General features: G+C 35.5%; 1 protein-coding gene across 54 annotated transcripts in view; it reads right to left on the bottom strand.

The window, feature by feature from the left end:
* Window positions 1-22,594, bottom strand: part of pcbp3 (poly(rC) binding protein 3) — a 148,684-nt gene that overhangs the window by 8,054 nt on the left and 118,036 nt on the right. For 7 of the 54 annotated variants that reach the window (XM_087266518.1, XM_087266523.1, XM_087266516.1 and 4 more), the window contains 6 exons: window positions 20,867-20,995; window positions 15,230-15,373; window positions 12,600-12,641; window positions 6,912-6,987; window positions 1,781-1,833; window positions 39-208 (listed from right to left, as the gene is read on the bottom strand). In XM_087266518.1, coding sequence (XP_087122644.1) covers window positions 39-208; window positions 1,781-1,833; window positions 6,912-6,987; window positions 12,600-12,641; window positions 15,230-15,373; window positions 20,867-20,995 — 614 coding nt within the window. Of the gene's footprint in view, window positions 1-38; window positions 209-1,780; window positions 1,834-6,911; window positions 7,015-12,599; window positions 12,642-15,229; window positions 15,374-20,866; window positions 20,996-22,594 lie in introns of all 54 variants that reach the window. The other 47 variants (XM_087266530.1, NM_001442807.1, NM_001442808.1 and 44 more) reach the window with 15 other exon arrangements.

The following is a 22,594-nucleotide window of genomic DNA, read 5'->3' as shown; positions in this document are numbered from 1 at the left end:
TAAATGTCAACACTTTTTGGAAATGTTGACAGGCTCACCTTGCGTTGATGAGGTACTGGGCAAGGCTGATGTTGGCGGGGGTTCCTGTAATGGTGATCTGGCGCTCTGATGACCCTTCCATGGCATTAGCTATTTTGATCTGAGCTCCAGACATCTGACGGATCTCGTTGATTTTGGTTCCCTGGCGCCCGATTATGCAGCCTATTAGCTGGGAAGAAAGTGTAAAAGTTCGTAAAAAACTGTCAAAAAACAAAACCGTTTGATTAGTTTTGTCTTTAAGGGGTTGTGAATGGATACAGGGTTCCCACTCTTTCATGTACCCCTGAAAATTATTGAAACTTTCTGTAAGCCAGATTGTGAACCTGGGTTTTGAAACAGATCCTGAACTAAAGCTTGAAAGCCAGATTCAGTCTGTTGTTCGCTCCAATTTCTTTCACTTAAGGCAGCTGGCCAAAATGAAGCATGTTTTGCCACGCAAGCATTTTGAAACAGTAATCCATGACCCCCGCCTGGACTACTGTAATGCACTTAATTTTGGGTTGAGTCCGTCCTCTATTTCTCTGCTGCAACTCGTTCAAAATCTTTTAACTGCCACACTCAAATACAGAAACATCACCAATGCACCTCTTTACCTCTCTGAGCTTCCCTGCCTCTAGACACCTTCTCGTTTGCTTAGGTCAGCCGGCCAGCTCCTCCTAGGTGTGCCCAGAACCAGTCGAAAGCTCAGAGGGGATCAGACTTTTGCTGTGGCTGCGCTTAAATTCTAGAATCTTTAAATCTCATCTTAAAACATACTTGTTCAATTTGGAGTTTTGCACAGGGTAAGATGTTGACATTTTATGTTTACTTATTTGTATTTTAAAGTATGTGTTATGCTTTGTTTTACCCTTTATTGTTAGCACTTTGGCCAACTGTGTTGCATTAAAGTGCATCATAAATAAAATTGAATTGAATTGAATGAACACCAGATACAAGAACTTTTTAAAGCACCATTGATTTCAAATGAAGCACCTTTCCATTTTAATATGCAACTCCATGAATGTCCTTACTGTACTTAACATTTCACTCACACTTAATATTTACATTTAAAAAGTCAGGGTAATGTTTTTTTCAATGTGTCATTTTCAAAAAAACGTTCACTGTTTTAAACTGTCATGTTGAAAAAAAATTTTAGTCAAATTTGTTAATATTCAAATGTGGTTTCTGAAATATATTTAAAAAGTGCATTAAATGTCATAATTCTTGTACAAGGTTTAAGTTATCTTTTTGAGTTCTGTTTTTAACAGAAGCACAGATGAACTCCTGAAATAACACAATAAACAAATTTCATTTCAAAGTTAATTGAACTTTCAAGGACCTATGTTTGCTTTAAAGTCCTGGTAACACTTTTATTTTGATGGTTTATTTGAGTATTAGTACACTGCCTGCTTAATATCTGTTGATACTGCTCCTTCAACAGGCATTTAACTGACAATAAGAAACTTTGCAAGTACATGTCAACTTACACCAACCCCAACCCTAACTTAACATTCTACCGACATGTAGATGCAATGTAACAAACAGAGCATCAAGTGTGACTGAAGTTTCATTTATTGGATGAACTGATGATTTAATGATGTCCATGCTTATCGACCATCAATAAGTTTTACTGATTAAAAGTATTATAGATTGTCAATTAATCATTGCCTTTCCTAATCGTAACAAATCAAAATACTGTGTTGAATCCATACATGTGAAAAGGGCCTGATAGTGCAAAGAAAGCATGAATGTGTTTACTCACATCATTGGGAATGGTGAGTTCATGAGTACTGGCCGGGGGACTGGCATCCAGACCTGGATCAGAGAGCAGAGGAAGCTCGAGACACAGCCTATATAAACAGCACTGCATACACACTATGAAGGGGTCAACACTGAGTGTGAGCTTTAGAAAACAGATGGTCTTAATGGACTAGGTGCGGAGTGTAAGGACTGGCATTTTATCCATCTACTGCACTTCGGCTCGGGTTCTGAGTGGCTACAGTTGAACAAAAAAAAAATCAATTCTGAGAAGAAAAGAGCTTGACGTCATTCTTTTTTTTTCATCCAGAGACAAAATAGATGGTCAGTAATGGAGAAAAAAACACTGCTTATGCATTGAAAAAAAAAAGGTAATGTGATGGTTTACTTAAAGTCCGTGTGAAATCTAAATTTACAATGCTTAATTTGACTGAGCACATTGCATCTGAGGTGAACAATCCTTCCAAGGTAAACCGAATGAAAAAAGTTTGTTTTGTCAAGCTTCAATTAAAGACCAATCTGACCCTTAACTGACCCTGACCACATTTAGGGTGACAGTCTGTTGATGTCAATTTAATAACTTCAGATACAATATTCTATTCTATTTTATACAATATTCGGTCAACCCCTACTTGACTCCCATACTGTTTTTCACATAATATATGAGCAGTTCAAATGCAAAAACCTTTAAATGCCATCTGAAATTTTCTTCTAAAATCAGCATTTTTCACAAGCTCCTTTGTGTATGTTCAGTAAATCCACTTTTATAGCAAAAAAAAATGTTCTTAGCATTGCCTTTAAAGTCAAATAACTCAAAAATATTGGAGGCTGAGAAAAATGCTCATTGTAGAAGAATATTTCAGATGGCATCTGAAGTCTTTATATAGTGGGGAAGGATGTGTTTTCGCATGCACTGAAATATTTTCGAGTACCTGCGCTTTAATTTTTGTTTAGACAAGACAGCTAAATCAGTGGCTGCCTACCAATGTAAAAAAATCGCTTTGTTTTTCTAAAAATAAATACATAAATAACGATAAGCCTTATAAATCAAAAAAACAAATTGTGTAATTAATTTGTATACTGTAATAATGTTTTATAATAATATTAATAAGTACTATTATATAATTTTGTTGCTAGGCAACAACCAAATCAGTTTGTGAGAAGTAATATTGCGTGAGTGCTCTAAAATCTTAGTTGTTTTTTTTTGTTTTGTTTACCTCTTAAACTCTGCTGTTATTTTGGGATTTCCGCCTGGGTTTTGCCCACCCAAATTTAAAAGCTTCCCAAATCCACATGCAGAGGTGTAGATACAAACATTTGATTTCATTTTAAAGAAAACCATTAGAATTTTCATAAAACTTTATTGAAAGTGTTTAAAATATCTGTACATGTTGTCTGTGTTATAATAAACACCTAAAAAAAAAGCGTTTTTTGTATTTATTTTTTAATACTCAAATTTGAAAGTGTACCTTTTAGGTTCTGTGTGGTCTATGTTGCTGAAATTAATTTTGGTGGTTCCTGCACATGTCAGTAATCATAGGAAGTAGGAAAATGTCTCTACCATAATCTATGCAAAAGTTATTGTGTTCCAACTGATGAGAGGTGCTATACAAGCTAGGGACCGATCATTGTTTTCATATTTCACTGTTCTTTTGTTTGATCAAACATAATTCACTGTGTTTGGACCAAGTCAGACATATAAAAGGATTACTTATGCACATCACCTCAAAAACAGAGGAGAATGGCCCTGAAGCGCACAGCATAAGGTAAGAGATGACAGCTGTCTGTGCTATCTGGGGCTGCTAATTGATCATAAATGTATTGTTTTCACTTCTGCTCCATGAAAAAAACACCGCGATTCATTTCACAACTGTTTGATATGTGAATATAATTCAGTAAAAAGAATGCTAGAACTGTATGAGTGTAACCCTGCCGGTCCTACGCCATCCAACCCGCTACGAACTGGTATCGACCGGGCGACCTTCCGCATGGGAGTTGGTTGCTCTACCAAGGAGGCTAAAGACCATGGCCTCTAGCATCTGTCGCTAGAGCACCTTTAGAGGTCAGAGGAGTGAGGTTTTACCTGCACAGCACCTACTAGCTGGCCTCTGTTACATGAGCACCGGCAAGAGCTTTCATTTTAGCTATAACTTGTACATGTGTCTCATATGAACCATATGAAAAGTAACCAATGTTCAATACCCAGCTCGGGTATCCAAAATACTGTTTATTTAAATGTAAATAAAGTGTATATGCATAAAACCAAAGGGATGCATATGTGCATAAAATATAGCTTCTAAACTAAGGGGGTCTGGTGCAATGCTAGCCCTTTAAATCTTAAAGCGAAAGTCGATGACGTGATGGCCCCAGTACTGGGTCCGTGGAGCTAAACTGTAAACTTTCACATTAGCAGTAACCTAGAAAATATATTGACAAGCAGAGCAACCACAAGTTTCTCCATCATTGCTGTCTCTGGGCATTACAAGCAACTTTAAATCTCCAACACCACAATGGAAGGCCCGTCTCTCCATTTAGTCGATTATGTTGATGTAAAAGAAAAATGGCATTGAGTTTTTTTCTGCTCAAACTGCAGCCGCTTAGAATGCTCAGACAAAAATGCAAGGTGCAGCAGACGGCTAAAACACACATACTATATAGCATGCAAAATGCTTACTACCAATAAAAAAAATAAATCCTCTCACTGCAAAAAAAAAACATGTTCTGTGTGATCGGGGCCTATTTTTATTAACCTTAAACAAGCATAAATATCTCTAGCAGTTCTTACATCTTGTCATCTTTCAAGGCAGACTTTCAAACAGCATGTCCTTGGCCTGACACGCACATACATTAAATATATGTTTGATATACTGTACGTGTGGAGAGCAAAGCATGTTCTACTTGTGTATGCCATTGAACTCGCCCTCAGTAGAAGCCTTCAACTGAGCTTGTATAAGCCAGTGTTTATCAGGATGAATATGTAATGAATGGCATGATGGAGGACGTGTTGTGTAAAATCAAAACACTGATATGCTTTTCTTACAACAGTTTCTGAAGGGCAGGAATGAACACTTTTTGTGCCATTGGTTATTCCTTTCAAGTATAACATTCTACACCATTAGTCCCCTGTTCGTGACAATGTTGCGTAAGGAGCTAAACAACACTATCTTTCATCCCAGGTCTTAGCAGTACAGGATTATGTACTTCACAACTGTGCAAGGTGAGTTAGTATAACAGTGAGAAGTAATTTTCTAGTGTTTATGGTTGAACCCCCCATGCCCCAAAATTTAAATCTAAGATTTAAAAAATAAAAACCATTAAAATAAAGAAAGAAATGAATATGGAGTAAATAACATGTAGCGGGAATGAAATAGTAAATGAATATAGACGTTAATAAAATTAAACACTGAAAAAGTAAATGCTAAAAATTTAATAAAACAAAACTTTAACAAGTCAAATTAAACAGAACACTACCATAAACAATTAGAATAAAGGAAGAAATGAATAAAGAAGTAACAGGTAGTAAGAATGTAACAACAAATGAATATACCTGACAAAAGTCTTGTGGCCTATCCAAGTTTTAGAAACATCAAATAATAACTTGACTTGTAGTTGATCATTTGGTATCAGAAGTGGCTTATATGAAAGGCGAAGGCCTCTAGATTATGCTTATTTTACCAAAATAAAATATGATCATTCCTTGATTTTAATTATTTAATAATGTCAGTACAGTATATAAAGTCATGGTACAGTGGCAAAAGAACTAATATTGTGCATGACTCCCATAAGCTTGGAGGACTGCATCTATACATCTCTGCAATGACTCAAATCACTTATTAATAAAGTCATCTGGGATGGCAAAGAAAGCGTTCTTGCAGGACTCCCAGAGATCATCAAGATTATTTGGATTCATCTTCAATGCCTCCTCCATTTTATCTCAGACATGCTCAATAATGTTAATGTCTGGTGACTGGTCTGGCCAATCCTGGAACACCTTGACCTTCTTTGCTTTCAGGAACTTTGATGTGGAGGCTAAAGTATGAGAAGGAGTGCTATTCTGCTGAAGAATTTGCCCTCTCCTGTGGTTTTAATGTAACAGGCAGCACAAATATCTTGATACCTCAGGCTGTTGATGTTGCTATCCACTCAGCAGATCTCTCGCACGCCCCCAAACTGAATGCAACCCCAAACCATGATTTTTCCTTCACCAAACTTGACTGATTTCTCTAAGAATCTTGGGTCCATATGGGTTCTAATAGGTTTTCTGCACTACTTGTGATGATTGGGATGCAGTTCAACTGATGATTCATCTGAAACATTGAACTTTTGCCACTTTTCCAAATGATCAACTAGAAGGAAAGTTATTATTTATCGCTTTGACAACTGAGATCGACGACAACACTTTTGTCAGGTAGTGTATAGTTTAACAAATTACACTGAAAAAAAGTAAATGCTAAAGAAATAAATAAAATGAATTAAACAACCAAAAAAACAATAAACACTAAAACAAGGCAAAGAAATGAAACAACAAAAATTAAACATAACAAAAAATCAAAACAATCAAATAAAAAATAATAATAAATAATAAAAAAACAAGCAAAAAAATAAAATAAAACAATCAACTAACAAATAAAACAAAACACAAAGAAAAAAAATCTTTTAAAAAAACACAACAAAAACAAACAAGTAAAACAAACAGCACAAAAAATAATAATACAATTTTAATAAAATATAAATAAAATTTAAAATATTATATAAATAAAATAAAATATAAAAAAACATTGAATAAAATGAAATAAACATTAAATACAAATAAAATAAAGTATAAATAAAATAAAATAAAAATTTAATATCAATAAAATAAAATCTAAATAAAATGGAAAATAAGATAAAATATAAATGACATAAAAATAAATGAAATTAAAAAATTAAATAAAACAAAATTAAATAAAAAAATAAGCTCCCCAAAAAAAGTAAGTAAAAAAAAAAAAATCCACAAAGTGAAAAGCAACCACCACGGGCATGTCATGATGCTTGACATGGAACGAGAAGGAGAGATTAAAAGAAGAGAAAGACAAAGAGAGCGTCTCTACAGGTACAAAGAGAAGGAAACTTCGAGAGGGCTTGTGGGTACGTACCAGGGAAAGCAGGGGTGGTCTGTCCGAGGGGGGTAAAGGGGGTTTGCTGCATAGCCAACTGGTGGAGCTTGGTCAACTGCTGAGGGTTCGAGGGACAGTAGAGCTAAGAGGTTATTGTTATAAGACAGGTCACACCAAGAAATCAACAAACTAAACTAGAACCAAGAGACAGAGAGGAGAAAAAGCCATGACACACTGTGGTGGAAGAAGAGCTAAAGAGAAAAGCTCAAGAGATAGAAACTTTAGTAGGACTTGGCCTGATTTGGTGGGTTTACATTATCTGACCGATGACTGACCTTTGCTAAGCCCCGCCTATTAAAAAAAATACAGATAAATGTAGTGTTTGCCAATAAATCATTTATTAATAAAAGCTTTGTGACATCACACAAAATAATATACATTATTTAATATTTTAATATGACAATTTTTTATATTATTTATTTTGTATAATTCATTCATTAAATTTCCTTTGGCTTAGTCCCTTTATTAATCAGGGGTCGCCACAGCGGAAGGAACCGTCAACTTATCTAGCATATGTTTTATGCAGCGGATGCCCTTCCAGCTGCAACCCATCATTAGGAAACACCCATACACTACAGACAATTTAGTTTACCCAATTAACCTATCGGACCAAGTGACCTTCTTGTTGTGAGGTGGCTATCCACTGTGTCACCGCACCGCGCCTTGTATAAGATTATTTATTTTTATTTTTTTATTTAATTATTTTTCTTCTTCATATTTATTTTTGCTATAAAAAAACAAAAACAAAAAAAAACAATATTATTCAAGGCAGAAATTAAAATAAATAAATAACTTAAATAAAACATTTTCAAAACTGTTTAAATATGCAAATAAGGTATTATATTTTGTTTTACAAGACTCCTTAACTGTTAAAACATTATTTATTTAATATGTATTAATATACATACATTTCTAGCAAAAAAATTAAAATCTGAAAATGTTTAAAATCAAAGGTATATCAGCGTTTTTTTACAGAGCAGATTTTGGTCTCTCTTTTATTATTTTGTGCAAGTCCATAATTAAGAAAGCACTGCAAACAATCAGACAAATTTCATCATTTTATGTAGAATAAAATGTTGTACATAATTTTGCAAACTATGTATGAACAGATCCCTTTGTAAAAAATATATACACACACACACACACACACACACACACACACACACACACACACACACACACACACACACACATATATATATATATATATATATATATATATATATATATATATATATATATATATATATATATATATATATTTATAAAGAAGTAAAAAAGATGTATCTTAATTGAAATATGTATCATAATTAAATAAATAAATGGTCCTGTAAATGTAAATACAGTATTTTTGCTATATAGTTACTGGCAAACTGCTGCTGCACTACAACTACACTGTTAATGATTTTGTTAAATTAAAAAATATTCATCTGTAATATGAACCGTATTTTACGGTAGGACAGTTATGCAGTATGTTATTGTACTTTAAAATTGTGAAAATGACTGTATATTTTTACAGTAAAGACATATACTACTGCAACTACATTGTTGCTGTAATGTAAATACAGTAATTTGCTGTAATTGATTTACAGTAAGTTACTGGCAAACTGCTGCACTACAACTACATTGTTAACAATTTTTTTATATTAATTGAAGGATGTTTCATAATTGAAATATGTATCGTAATTGACACAATTTAACAAAGTGCTATAAAATAAACACTTTTAAGTGTATTTTGATGTATTCTTTTTTATTAGACTAAAAAAAAAACACCTGAAAAGCCAAAATCTTGTCTGTGGAGTCTCACTGAAATACCAAATTCATATTTTTATGCAAGGATCTAATGTAAAACTCATGTGTAAAGGTTCTTGCACACTAAATCCGAAATTTTTGCAAGCTAATGAATAAATCCGACCTCATGTTGTGTGAATCGTATTGACACACTGCCTACGAAACTTTCGCCTATCATAAAAAAATTAAAACCGGAATAATTAGGTTTTTTTCTCCATTTTCACATACGAAAAATTGCTTTGAGGGGTGTTTTGACAGTTCAGCACCACCATATAAGTGAAAAGCTAAATACAGAATGCCGTAATTTAAGCTGCGGATAACTTTATGACAAGCGCAATGCATAAAATAAAGACAGAATGTGGCAGACAGTTGACAACCCCTACGTATATGCTGGATTCAGTCACTGGTGCACCTCTCTCCTGCTGCTACTTGGTATGCAGCCTATTTCTTTTTCTTTTCCAACTTTGGAGAAGAGAGATGAATAAACCATCACTGCTTGAACAGACTTCGAATTGTTTTGCTATTTTTCGTAATGAATTAATTCACACGCATCAGACTCGGTGTGCAAGGTTTGTTTACATGATGATTTTTCGCATATAAATCCGAACAAAACGCATATGAAAATTTTGGACTTCAGTGTGCAAAGACTTAAGATAAGTACATTAAGAAATGATATGTAGATTAAGAAATGTGCATAATAGGCGAGGCTTTTACAAAGGGTCAATAAAAAACTAAAACTTTAGTACATAAGCGATAAATGCCAAATTGTCTTGTTTCAAACTCAAAGGAGAGTTTGCGTTACAGAATTTAACCCAGGCTTCTCAAAAAAGTCTAAGCGCATTGGAAGGTGACGTTATTACAGTACCAAGGATAATTTGTCCCCGAGACACACGCCTTAACCGCAGGTGAACCATTATCCATCAGAAAGGGCGCACATCTAAGCACTCAGGCAACCTTCAGAGGACACACAAGCCTCCTTTGAGGCCGGGTGTTGTTATGTACACTCCCTAAATCTGAGTTTAAAAGAGGTGGAAAGGATGTCCAACCTCGACTTGAGTTATTGCAGTGTCAGCTGAAGCGTCTCTGCGCATCAATCACTGCCAATCTTAAATGAAAAGAACTAACACGCGGCATCTCTCCTTCTCTCTGATAGATATTCATTCAGATTATCGCTGAGGAAAACATGGCTATCGGGATTCAGGAATCATATGGATCGTGAATAGCCTTCCACTTTGATCAGATCAGTGGTTCTCAAACTGAGGAATATGGAATTTTTGTGAAACTAGTTTATTATTATTATTGTTAGTTTTATTTTTGTTTCATTGGAAATTTTATTTCTCATCTCATCTAAAGCAGTGGTTCCCAAAGTGGGAGTTGTGGGACAATGACAGGGGGTCGCTTGTTGATTGCCAAAAGTCAAATAAATTTGATTAAACTATTAGAATGGCCATATTTTATTCATAACCCACAGAAGATAAAAATAGTTAACAGTTACATAAAACCCATCAGCCTTTCATTTATTTTTTTCACAGGATCGGTGTGTTTACATTAGATTTACAGCACAGCAATAGTGTCAGCTGCAGCAGAATGATTTTACAGCATCAAGTTAAACTTTGACATCTTTATGGCAATCAAATACATTATAAATAAATTCAGGCCACAACAGAACATTGAAAATCATCTCTGATTGGCGGTCCGAGGAACTTGGGGGTCGCAAGTCATTGGCATTTTTATTTTGGGGGTCGCAGGCTGAAAAGTTTGGGAACCCCTGATCTACAGTAAATATTCTATTCTATTTTATTCTATTCTATTCTATCCTATTCAGTTATGTTGCATACAGTTTGTATTAGAGGTGTAATGGTATACTGAAGTCATGGTTCAGTATGAACCTTGTTTTTGTGGTCACGATTTGATAGCAATTCGGTACAAATACGCAACAAATCCCCAGTGCTTGCTTTTTTTATCTTATTTTGAAGAGGTAAAAGGCAGACAAGCTTCTTGTGATGAAAAAGTACAAAATAAATAGAGTAATAAAAAATAAAATGACACTGCGTATACAATTTTCAAAGGTTGAGTTCAAACCACTACTAAAACAAACAAAAAAAAAACAGTACCTGTTCATAGAAACAGTAAGCTTCAAAACTGAAATCTCTTTTAATGAAAGTTCTAGCACTGGAAATCCATCCAAAACAGCAGGTGCAGTGGACACTCATGTTTAGCCTTGTATGTGTGTGTGTGTGTGTGTGTGTGTGTGTGTGTGTGTGTGTGTGTGTGTGTGTGTGTGTGTGTGTGTGTGTGTGTGTGTGTGTGTGTGTGTGTGTACAAAAGGGGCTCAGACTAACTTGTGTGCACGAGATGAGACAGAATTATATATTTACATTGTTTTTTATGTAAAGCGTTTGACACTTCTTCGGAGCCTCGCACCAGATTAGTTTTTTAGACGGCATATCAAAACAAAACATTTTCAACTTTTACCCGCTGCATCACTATATGTCATTTCTACAGTAGTGGACCAATTAGAAGAATTCAAAATTGGGAAAAGCGCAAGCTTTTGTAAACAGTAGCAACTTGACATGACAACAGCAACATGGCGGAATCATCTCTGACTACTCAGACTCTTTCAGTTCTTTGTGAATGGCTCCAAAGTTGTTGAACTGCTGTGGTGTTTTTTGCCGAACTCCAGTGACTGCACATCTGGAACGACTGTATTAGTCATGAGTCAAACCGTGACTCCTGTATTTTAACGTTCAGAACAAATACATAGATACATTTACACCCCTAATATGTATATGCAACTTTTTTAAATAGCGTTTTTTCTGGCTTCCACCTCACGTTCATTATTGTTTTTTTCTTTGTCTTTTTTCAGTGCTATAGCTGTCTTTCTCTGGATTATTGCATTTATGCAGAAATACAGTACTGTATATGGAACTTGTTTTGTTGTGTTTCATGCAAACTATTGACCTCGTACACACAGGCACTCAGAAGACTCAGAGCTTATTAACAAAGGCATATGTGTATGCGCATACCATGAATTATGCTGAAATGGTAATTACAAAGACTTTTAGCAAAAAGATATGTGCAAAGGAATTTTATTTTATAATTATTTTAGAATAATTATTATAACAAAATAATAATATTTAAAGAATAATGTCTATATTTAAAATGTACTTATTTCTTTTTCTTTTTCTGTCTCTGTTTTGTTTTTTTCTTCTCATTTTTGGCCAGGGGTAGGTGGGTCGATATTAATATAAATCTTAGTCGGTTGATATCTTTTGTGACAATTTATCTATGTTGTATTATTCCCATCTGTTTAATAAAAAAAATTAACAATGCTGAAATTTTTTATGAGAAGTTTCAATGTACATATAAATATAAAAAAACATACTCTGTTATTAGTGAATGTGAGTTTTGTTTAGTGCACATTCTCAGTGACTAAATTATCAATTTAACATTTCACACTTAATAAATAATAATATGAGAAAAAGTGTTAGGGTTAAAATAAGGCTAATTTAAAAGTGAAATAAATTGATATACTAATTAAAATTGCTACTAAATGGACTGGAGAGTTTGAGAACCACTTCTGAATCTCCACAGAACATTTCGAGTCTAATCTTTAATTCTGCACGGACCATCTAGAAAATGACAACCGCTGTCATTTCCTCCAACAGGCCAAGTCCTTAGAAGTTTGGTTTACATTTCGGAGGGCTGAGGTTAAGAACAATTTCAGATTGTAATGCGACAAAAATTACACATCAGAAACGTCATATTAATATTACTGCTTAATATTAATAGAGAGGTCCACGTTGAAAACTACATAGCCATGCAGACTGCTGACAGTGCTATAAGGGGGAAAAGGGTGGATGGCGAGGGACTCACATCTGGGTGTGGAATGGCATATTGTCCCTGAATTGTGTAGGCCTGTGAAGAAAGAAGAAAAGAGAAAAAATTAAATCAACATTATTACAATATTGCAGGGCCCATTAATCAAAACCGCTGAGGGGTATATTAATATTTTACTGGAACATTTGGATTCAAAAGCAGTGAATATTTTTGATGACCATTTATACAGTAATAATATTCAGTGCTTTAAATAACTGAGGCTTCCTTCTTCAAATTTAAAACACTCCTTCTGTCTTTTTGCTTAAGGCTGATTTATACTTCTGCGTTGAGTGATGGGCGTGACCCATAGCACCTGTCTTGTGCATAGCCATGCATTTATACTTCTGCACGCAGTGCAATAACACTTCCAAAACATGTCGCGTTTCTTCACGGTTGTTTTGTTTTTTCTGAATTCTACCTTAATGTACATGAAGCCAAAACTCACTCATTTGTACACCTTGGCTACGTTTCACTATCTTAACAATAAAATGAAAATAAGACATAAAGCAATGTCTCTTTATTTTTTTATATGACCCTCATCTTCACAGTATGCAAATTTAAAACAAAACAGAGCCTAATAACTGCCTTCTTTCATTTTCATTGAAAAGTATGAAACATTGGGCGAATGTGTGGTTTTGGCAAATATGTTCTTAATGCCAGGCTATGTGCAAACAATAAAGATTTTCAGAGAAAATGTATGGTGAAATAAAAAAAAAAGCTGTTTAGATAGATAGATAGATAGATAGATAGATAGATAGATAGATAGATAGATAGATAGATAGATAGATAGATAGATAGATAGATAGATAGATAGATAGATAGATAGATAGATAGATAGATAGATAGATAGATAGATAGATAGATAGATAGATAGATAGATAGATAGATAGATAATTTGCATTAGCGTTGCCGTCAGCCATGGCGAGGGGTCTGCAAACGCGCAAAGGCTACACCGGATCATACTCATGAGATTGATGCTGAAGTATTAATCAGCCTTTACCGGTTTGTGCAGAGTATGCTTAAAATATATTCATTACAGGCTGCAAATACCAAACAAAAAAATATAATTTAAATCAAATATATCTCTGACCTATCTAAAAAGATGAATATATAACATCCTTCACAGACATTTCTATTTATTAGTGCATCAGTGTCTTATCCTCATATTACCCTCAGTAATTTTGTCAAAACTAGCTTTATTTTTATGTATATTATAGAGAACTTCAGTTTAAAGCGTCACACTGGTAACCATGTTCATGTAAAAGCTGTGATGTGGTCATGTCGGATGAAATGCTTGTGAGTGAATTAAGTTAAAAAGAAGTTGAGAGCTTTGTTAAAGGATATTATTATTCATCAAAGGAATGTAAAATAGTTCTTACACACTTTGTAAAAAAAATTGTACAAACACATTGCATTTTGAGTTGGTTAGCAAATGAGTGGGGATGACTTTAAAAAACCATGTCTGGTAGAATATCCATTTAATATTTATACTTGACATTTTGAGTTAGGAATTTCAAATCCAGGTTGACAAACTGTGCCTAAATTCCTCATAGGCTTCTTGTGATTTTACACTTCAAGCTTGGAAAATATTAAAAGGATATGATATTTGCTCTGAGAGGGAGGGGCTTATTTTGCAATAAGAGTGAAGAAGAATTACAGTACAATCAACGAGTCAATATTTGTTGGCATGTAAATGTGATTATGCAGTTTTGATGGTAAAATACTTTTTTAGATTTGAATTTGTAGATTAATTTACAAAAAAAATAAATGCACATAGTAACTTGCAAGGTTCTGTATTTTAAAGTGAACTAAACTATGAGCTCCTTCAAGACCGATAAAACAGATTGAATACATATAGAATGAAAAAATGATAGACAGATAGACCGATAGACCAACAGACAGACAGACAGACAGACAGACAGACAGACAGACAGACAGACAGACAGACAGACACACAGACAGACAGACAGACAGACAGACAGACAGACAGACAGACAGACAGACAGACAGATAGATAGATAGATAGATAGATAGATAGATAGATAGATAGATAGATAGATAGATAGATAGATAGATAGATAGATAGATAGATAGATAGATAGATAAATAGACGGACAGACAGACAGACAGACAGACAGACAGACAGACAGACAGACAGACAGACAGACAGACAGACAGACAGACAGACAGACAGACAGACAGACAGACAGACAGACAGATAGATAGATAGATAGATAGATAGATAGATAGATAGATAGATAGATAGATAGACAGACAGATAGATAGATAGATAGATAGATAGATAGATAGATAGATAGATAGATAGAACAACAGACAGGGAGACAGACAGATGGAACGACAGACAGACAGACAGACAGACAGACAGACAGACAGACAGATCAATAAATAGAAATGAATGACAGAACAAAAGAGAATGACAGATAGAAAATGTGCATTATCTTCAAGTTTATTTTTGGATGGCAGTAAAAGTCAGTACTGTCAGAAAGAGACTCGTCCTGACTGGATTCTCATTGTCAATGTAAGCTCCTCCTCTTTCAGGCGTTCCTCTGGTTAGGATGGTGTGAAAGCATGCGAGTGAGAAGGTGAGAAAACCTGAGTGAACTAACAGGCAGTGGCTGGTGCTGCAGTAAAAGGCTGAGGTTTGCTGCGGACGCCGCCAGCGGGTCGGCTCTTACCTGGCCACCTGAAAAAATGACGGGGGTGGAGGCGGGCTTTGGGCGGTAGGGAATGGTGGCACCTTTCGGTGGGGACTAGGAGAGGGGAAGAGGTAAGAGGCAGAAACAGCATTAGACCAGAAGACAGGTGTAGACGGGTGTGCAAAGTGGAGTGTTTGTGTCTGGAAAACAAAATCAGGAAAGAGCATAACGATGCTGTGAGACTCCAGTGCTTGAAGATTTGTATTCACTAGGCGGTGTTGTTGTTGTTGTCTGGGGAAAAAATAATCTATAAAATGTGGGCAAAAGTCAACCTGAAATATCAAGGTGCTTTTGCAAAAAGTCAAGAGAGTAAGTAACTGGAATACAGTACAAGCTGACTTTTTAATTAATAGGGCAAAATACAGCTACTGGGGTCAGTAAGAAGTGCTCAAAAATACAGTAATATTGTCAAATATTACAATTTAACATTTACATTAGCGGTCAAACGTTTGGGGTTAGTATGATTGTAAAATAAGCTCACCAAGGCTGCATTTATTTTATCAAAAATACAGTACAGATTGTAAAATTGTGGTATTGCACTATAAAATACCTGTTCAAAAGTAATTTATCATTTAATTCAGTAATTTATTCCAGTGATTTTAAAAATCCAGCTCCAGTCAATCATTATAATCACATAACAACAACAACAACAACAACTATTGTTGTTGTTGTTGTTATTATTATTATTATTTAGTAATAGTAATAAAAACAGTAATGACTGGAGTAAAATTTTATGTACAACTATATACAAAAAGAAGTTGTTTAAAATTATAACAAATACAAAAAAAACATGAAAAAAAGCAAAGTAAAACTGACTCCAAACTTTTGAAAAGTAGCGTGCATTTAGTCATTTAGCAGATGCTTTTGTCCAAAGCGACTTACTATAGAGAAAAAAATACTTTTATTTTATTTCATGCATTTTAAAATATTATTTATTCCAGTATTATTACTCCAGTTCTCAGTGTAGCATTACTCTTCAGAGATCATTCTAAAACGTGTAAAACTTTTTTTCATTACAACTTGACGATATTTGCAGTTTTTTTTAAATAGAAATTTTGTTAGCATGATAATTGCCTTTACTGTCAATCTTTTTTTTGTAATCTAAGGTATTCTTGCCATATAAAAGCATTATTATCTACAAAAAAGTGTTCTTTCATTTAAAAAATGTGTGATGTTTGCTGTTTGTTTAATCTACAAATTTTTGAGTTTTGAAAAATTAACTGGTTTATAATCAATCCACTTAAATTTGTAAAAATGTATAATTAACTAATAATTCATTCGATTGTAAGCCAGAATTTTTACAGTGTTTCTACCCCTAAATTTTAAACAATACTGTATATAATTAAACAAATTTTTTTTTTTCAATTAGTACTCTATGTATTAAAATATACAGTTGAAGTCAGAATTATTATTATAATTAATTATTATTAATATTTCTTAAGGGAGCCAATAATATAGACATTAAAATGGTTCTTAAAACAATTTAAGACTGATTTTATCCTAGCTGAAATAAAGCGAATAAGATTTTCTCTATAGAAAATACTGTAAAAAAAACTTTGCTCTGATAAACATCATTTGGGAAATATTTGAAAAAGAAAGGAGGGCAAATAATTTTGACTTAGTATGTACAGTAGCCCAATACAATGTTTGGATATGTTAAATATAAAAAAAACGCATTTAGCACTTGTATATTAAAACTGTTTGCTGATTACATTCAATTTAATCATCACACTGACAGTGACAGTTCAAATTATGCATACTGTATTTAAATATAATAATGAGTCCAGTGTGTTGTGTATTGCACAAAAGCCCCAAAATGTTAGCCACACACAGAGGATGAGGCGGTGTCTGTTGTAAGTTCGCAGCAAAGCGATTACGTATATGTCTGTTTTTGTAGTAGCCAAAAATGAAAAGGATTCGATAACACCCAATCAGAGCCCAATCCACCTCAGCAGGAGATCAGGCCTGTACGTCATTGGTGGATAAGAATAACATTTAAATCAATACAGAGAGATGCAGGAAGAGAGCCGGCGGAAGCTTTCTCTTTCTCATTAATCACAGGTAAAACAATGCAGTTTCTCTCTGGCAGGGCAGCTGTAATGGTGTGTGTGTGTGTGTCTGTGTGTGTTTGTGTGTCTGTGTGTGTTTGTGTGTGTGTGTGTGTGTGTGTGTGTGTGTGTGTGTGTGTGTGTGTGTGTGTGTGTGTGTGTGTGTGTGTGTGTGTGTGTGTGTGTGTCATTGTTACTGTCATAACAAATGGATTTCACCCAAAAGAAAGAAAATTCATTCATCATTACTCGGCCTCATGTTGTTCTAGAACTGGCTTACATGCTTCTGTGGAACACAAAGCGAAATGTTTTACTCTCTGTTCCACGCAATTACAATTAATGAAGAGACTCCTGCTTTCAATCATCAAAAGGATAGAAAGCTGTCTTTTGTATCATAAAAATATAGTAAAAGTAGTCCACGTGGCTCATGCACCATATCGAATATCTTTAAAGTAGATCTGATTCAATAAAAAAAACTCTCATTAAATAGACTGAAACAATGAAATGGAACTAAAGATATAGATATTTGCTCAAATATTGTGATAATATACAACCATGTGAAATGAAAGAATAATTTTAAAAAAATTAAAAAAAAAAAAAAAAAATATATATATATATATATATATATATATATATATATATATATATTTATATATATATATATATATATATATATATATATATATATATATATATATATATATATATATATATATACTTGGTACAGTCCATTGAAGAAGTGGATAGGAAGTCAGATGAAATTATGAGCTGGCCTTATCGAACCAAGGAGGCACACGACGTCATATGATGTTAAACTTTAATTCTATTTTGGTTGCGACCAAAATTTAACGTCAGTTTACTGTCTAATAACAACATCAGATGACATCTAATACCAACAACCCAGGCTCATTCTGAAAACATACTGCTATATACATTTCCGGAGAGTGAATATGTCCTAGGAGGTTCGTTATTTCTTTTGCAGTTTTTGTTTTCACGAATATACCAGTGGCAGCTATGTACGCTTTTAAAGATCGCAAATTTCTCTCACGAGTACCATTCACACATGCTCTTCTCACATAAATCCACCTGAGGCCGCTGTCAACTGATTGACTGACCAACCAACCAAATCCCACCACCCATCCTCTCTACCCTAAACCCAACTGACAGCGTTTTAAAAAGCAGACCGACCTGCCCACCCACTTCCCTAAACCCAACCGACAGCGTTTTAAAAAGCACAGACCGACCTGCCCACCCACTTCCCTAAACCCAACCGACAGTGTTTTAAAAAGCACAGATCGACCTGCCCACCCACTTCCCTAAACCCAACCGACAGTGTTTTAAAAAGCACAGATGGACCTGTCCACCCACTTCCCTAAACCCAACCGACAGTGTTTTAAAAAGCACAGATCGACCTGCCCACCCACTTCCATAAACCCAACCGACAGTGTTTTAAAAAGCACAGATGGACCTGCCCACCCACTTCCCTAAACCCAACCGACAGTGTTTTAAAAAGCACAGATGGACCTGTCCACCCACTTCCCTAAACCCAACCGACAGTGTTTTAAAAAGCACAGATCGACCTGCCCACCCACTTCCATAAACCCAACCGACAGTGTTTTAAAAAGCACAGATGGACCTGCCCACCCACTTCCCTAAACCCAACCGACAGTGTTTTAAAAAGCACAGATGGACCTGTCCACCCACTTCCCTAAACCCAACCGACAGTGTTTTAAAAAGCACAGATCGACCTGTCCACCCACTTCCATAAACCCAACTGACAGTGTTTTAAAAAGCACAGATGGACCTGCCCACCCACTTCCCTAAACCCAACAGACAGTGTTTTAAAAAGCACAGATCGACCTGTCTACCCACTTCCCTAAACCCAACCGACAGTGTTTCAAAAAGCACAGATCGACCTGCCCACCCACCTCCATAAAGCACACCCACTTCTCTAAGTGTTTTGACATGCAATCCAGAAAAAGTAAAGCCCCCTGATTTTTACCATTGTTTATCGCTATTTACTTGTTTGTTTTGTTTTTTGGCTTTTGTTTTTGTTTTACCTGCTTTCTGGAACCGTTCTTTGCAAGACCCAAACCCCATTGCCGTGGTCAACTACTCTCTGCATCTCAAGTCTGCCAACATATGCTGCAAGCTACTGGTCAAACTGGTAAAAGCGGTAATGCAGTCCATATGAAGGTAAGCGGTCAGCTGCTAGCGCGAAAAGCCATACCGCCCCATAGCATTCATTTTAAAGAAGAAATGCAGCCCTACGTACACTTCTGGTTACATAAATTAACGCTCTCCAGAAATGTATATAGAACTACATTTTCAGAAGGAGCCGGTGCTGAATGCAGACATTATCTGACCATGGTTTTAGGTTTTAATTACTAAATAAAGTCTAAAATCAGTAGACGTTTATCTGTGGTTGGTTTTATGTTGTATTACCTAACTAAAATTCAAGATTATTTTAATGTCATGATATGACGTCCATACAATGTCTAAAGCTAACATTAGACGTTGACCTTTGGTTTATTTTATGTTGTGAACTAACTGAAATTCATCTTGACATTGAAGTCAATGGGTTCTGACTTAAACCCGATTTTCAGATACAACCAAAATTCAAAGTTAATCTGATGTTGGAGTCCAACGTCAATTTTACATCAGTGATGACTAGGCCCACACAGAATCTGCACGTGCAGAATTCTGCAGATTTTCCGCAGATTTCTGCAGATTTTTAGCCCATATTTAATTCTGTTTATTTACTTGAGTAAATGTGTAAATCTAAATGTATTCAGTTTTTATTCAGTAATTTATTACTTTTTATTTAATATATTAAGATTTTAGTTATGATACTCCGCTTGATACTCCCAAAATAATTCAGCAGAAATCCGCAGATTTTTACCAAAATTCTCAGAAGAAATAGCAAAAAACTGTCCGCAGATTCCGTCTGGCCCTGGTGATGACGTCTGGTGTCTGCTGGGAAGTTGTGAATGTGCCATTTAAAAATCATGTGTAAAGAAAGTAGCATAACATGACAAAAAGTAAATAAATAAATACAAAAATAAATTTTTTTAATGATGAAGTTTGTTCATCGCCACTAGCTTGCTTGGTTTGAGTCTTGTGGATAGATTTGCTCTTCAGTGTTTGGACTTTCAGCAGTGAAATTTAAACCACACTGAACTGAATTAATCTGAACTTCAACTCTGAAAACTGCAATGACACGATTTCAATTTACTAGAACTTCTATGTTAAGCTGCTTTGATACAATCTGCATCAAAAATACAAGAAATAAAGATGAAATTAATTTAAACTGTATAAATATATGACAAAAGAGTTAATAAAAACTATCAATCAGATGATAAAATGTATGTATTAGACTCTCCACAAAAGTTCACAAAAGCACAGTTCTGAACAAGCTCATAACCTAGAGGCCAACAATTATATGGCAATTTTCATTCTGGGTGAATCATCCTTTAAAGAATACTGTACACTACTGTACCTCCAGCATGACCACACATATCTGTTTGACACACTGGATGATGGCTTCCGGGGTGCCGGAGATTGTCACTGCGCGCTCTGTGGAGTTGGGCAGCATGTCTCCTGCTACCTGCACCTGAGCTCCTGTGGACTGAAGAGAGAGAAAAAAAGCACAACGTCAGGCTACTATTCAGAGCATCGCTGGTGCTGATGATGTGTGATCTGCTCTCAGGGGAACACTGGGACAAATACCGCCATCTGCATGCAAGCAGAAGCTCCCACTGAAGTCATTTACAAGTGAAGAACACAATATAGCGTTGTCGTGATTTCCATACAACAAAGCTCTCTTCCACCTTTTTTTAAGGTCAGGGTGGATAGAAAGACTGACAATTGCTGGGATATTAATACATTTAAATCAAACATACTTACATATTTAAAGGGACAGTTCACTCAAAAAATGTCAATTCTGATCATTGATCTGACCATCCACTTATATAAAGCCTGTATAAGTTTCTTCATTCTGATGAACCTATCATGCAAGAATCACTCATATAGGAGTTTTAAACACAATTGTGTGGCAACAGTGTGTAAATAAATCCAGCCTCTAACGGTAAGAGTTCCTTCATTATATTTTTATGATCACACTTATTAAAAACAGTCTGCAGAAACACTGTGATTGAGGGTGCTTTCACACCTGTGAATCGATTCAGTTGTTCCGAAACAGAGATTAAAATGTTACATTGTTGCTCTTTGCTCTTGGAGCGGTTCGCTTTCAGACTGCAAAGTTTCTAATCGGACCAAAAGAGCTAAAACAAGTCACGTGCGAGTAAACTCTCCTTACATTGGTCAGAGTGTCAGGGTTTATTTTGCAGCGTCCCGCTCAGCTGTCAGGAGGTGGTGGTTTGGTGGTGATTGACAGGGTGCGCGCGCATGACGTGTCTGAGGAGAGACACGGTGGGGAGGGGTGAGAAGGGTGCGCGACGATGCCTATTTGAGGACTGCGAGAGAGACGCGAGATTACCGGGAGATCATCACTCGTTTGCGGGCATCCGGAGACTCGCGAAACTTCCCGCCCTACTCATAACTCTCTCTTCATGTAGCCGTAAGCCTATTACATATCCATAAAACACTGTCATATAACCGCGCTCGGATCAGATCGCTTTCTCACTGCAATCGAACCAGGGTTCGTTTCAATCGAGCCGAGACCACCTCACTCAAGCGATCTCGGAGCGATTACTTTGGCGCGGAACAGAGTGCGATTGCCCTGTTCACATATGCCAATCGAACCGCGCTAACTGGGCAAACGAGATACGTTCCGAAACAAAAGTGTAGGTGTGAAAGCACCCTGACATTCTCCCTTAGTATATGTCATCAGACAGGGAAAGCCCGACCCATTAGTGACAATAGCTCCCTCATTAGCATAGACAGACCTGAGTGAGAAGCAGTCATCCACTATTAGAAATAATGTCAGCAACTAAGGGTGCTTTCACACTTGGTTCAATTGCCTGGATCATACCCAAGTTCGATTTTCCCCCCTTGCCACAATCTCGGTGGGTTTGTGTTCACACTGTCTTTTTTCTTTCTGAACCCTGGTATGCTTGCCCCATTGAGCTGCTGTTGTGTCCACAAAAGCAAAGCACCAAATTGGAAAGACGTCCACACATCACGTTTGTTTTGATTTTACTGAATCTTTTTGTTTTGGACATACAAAACATTAACTCACGTCCATCTGCAGCAAAAATATTATAAA

Source organism: Danio rerio, chromosome 9 (genome assembly GCF_052040795.2).
Source record: "Danio rerio strain M-AB ecotype USA chromosome 9, GRCz13ab, whole genome shotgun sequence".
NCBI lineage: Eukaryota > Metazoa > Chordata > Actinopteri > Cypriniformes > Danionidae > Danio > Danio rerio.
Note: the sequence above shows the minus strand (reverse complement) of the source record. Positions and strands in the feature narration are given on the sequence as shown.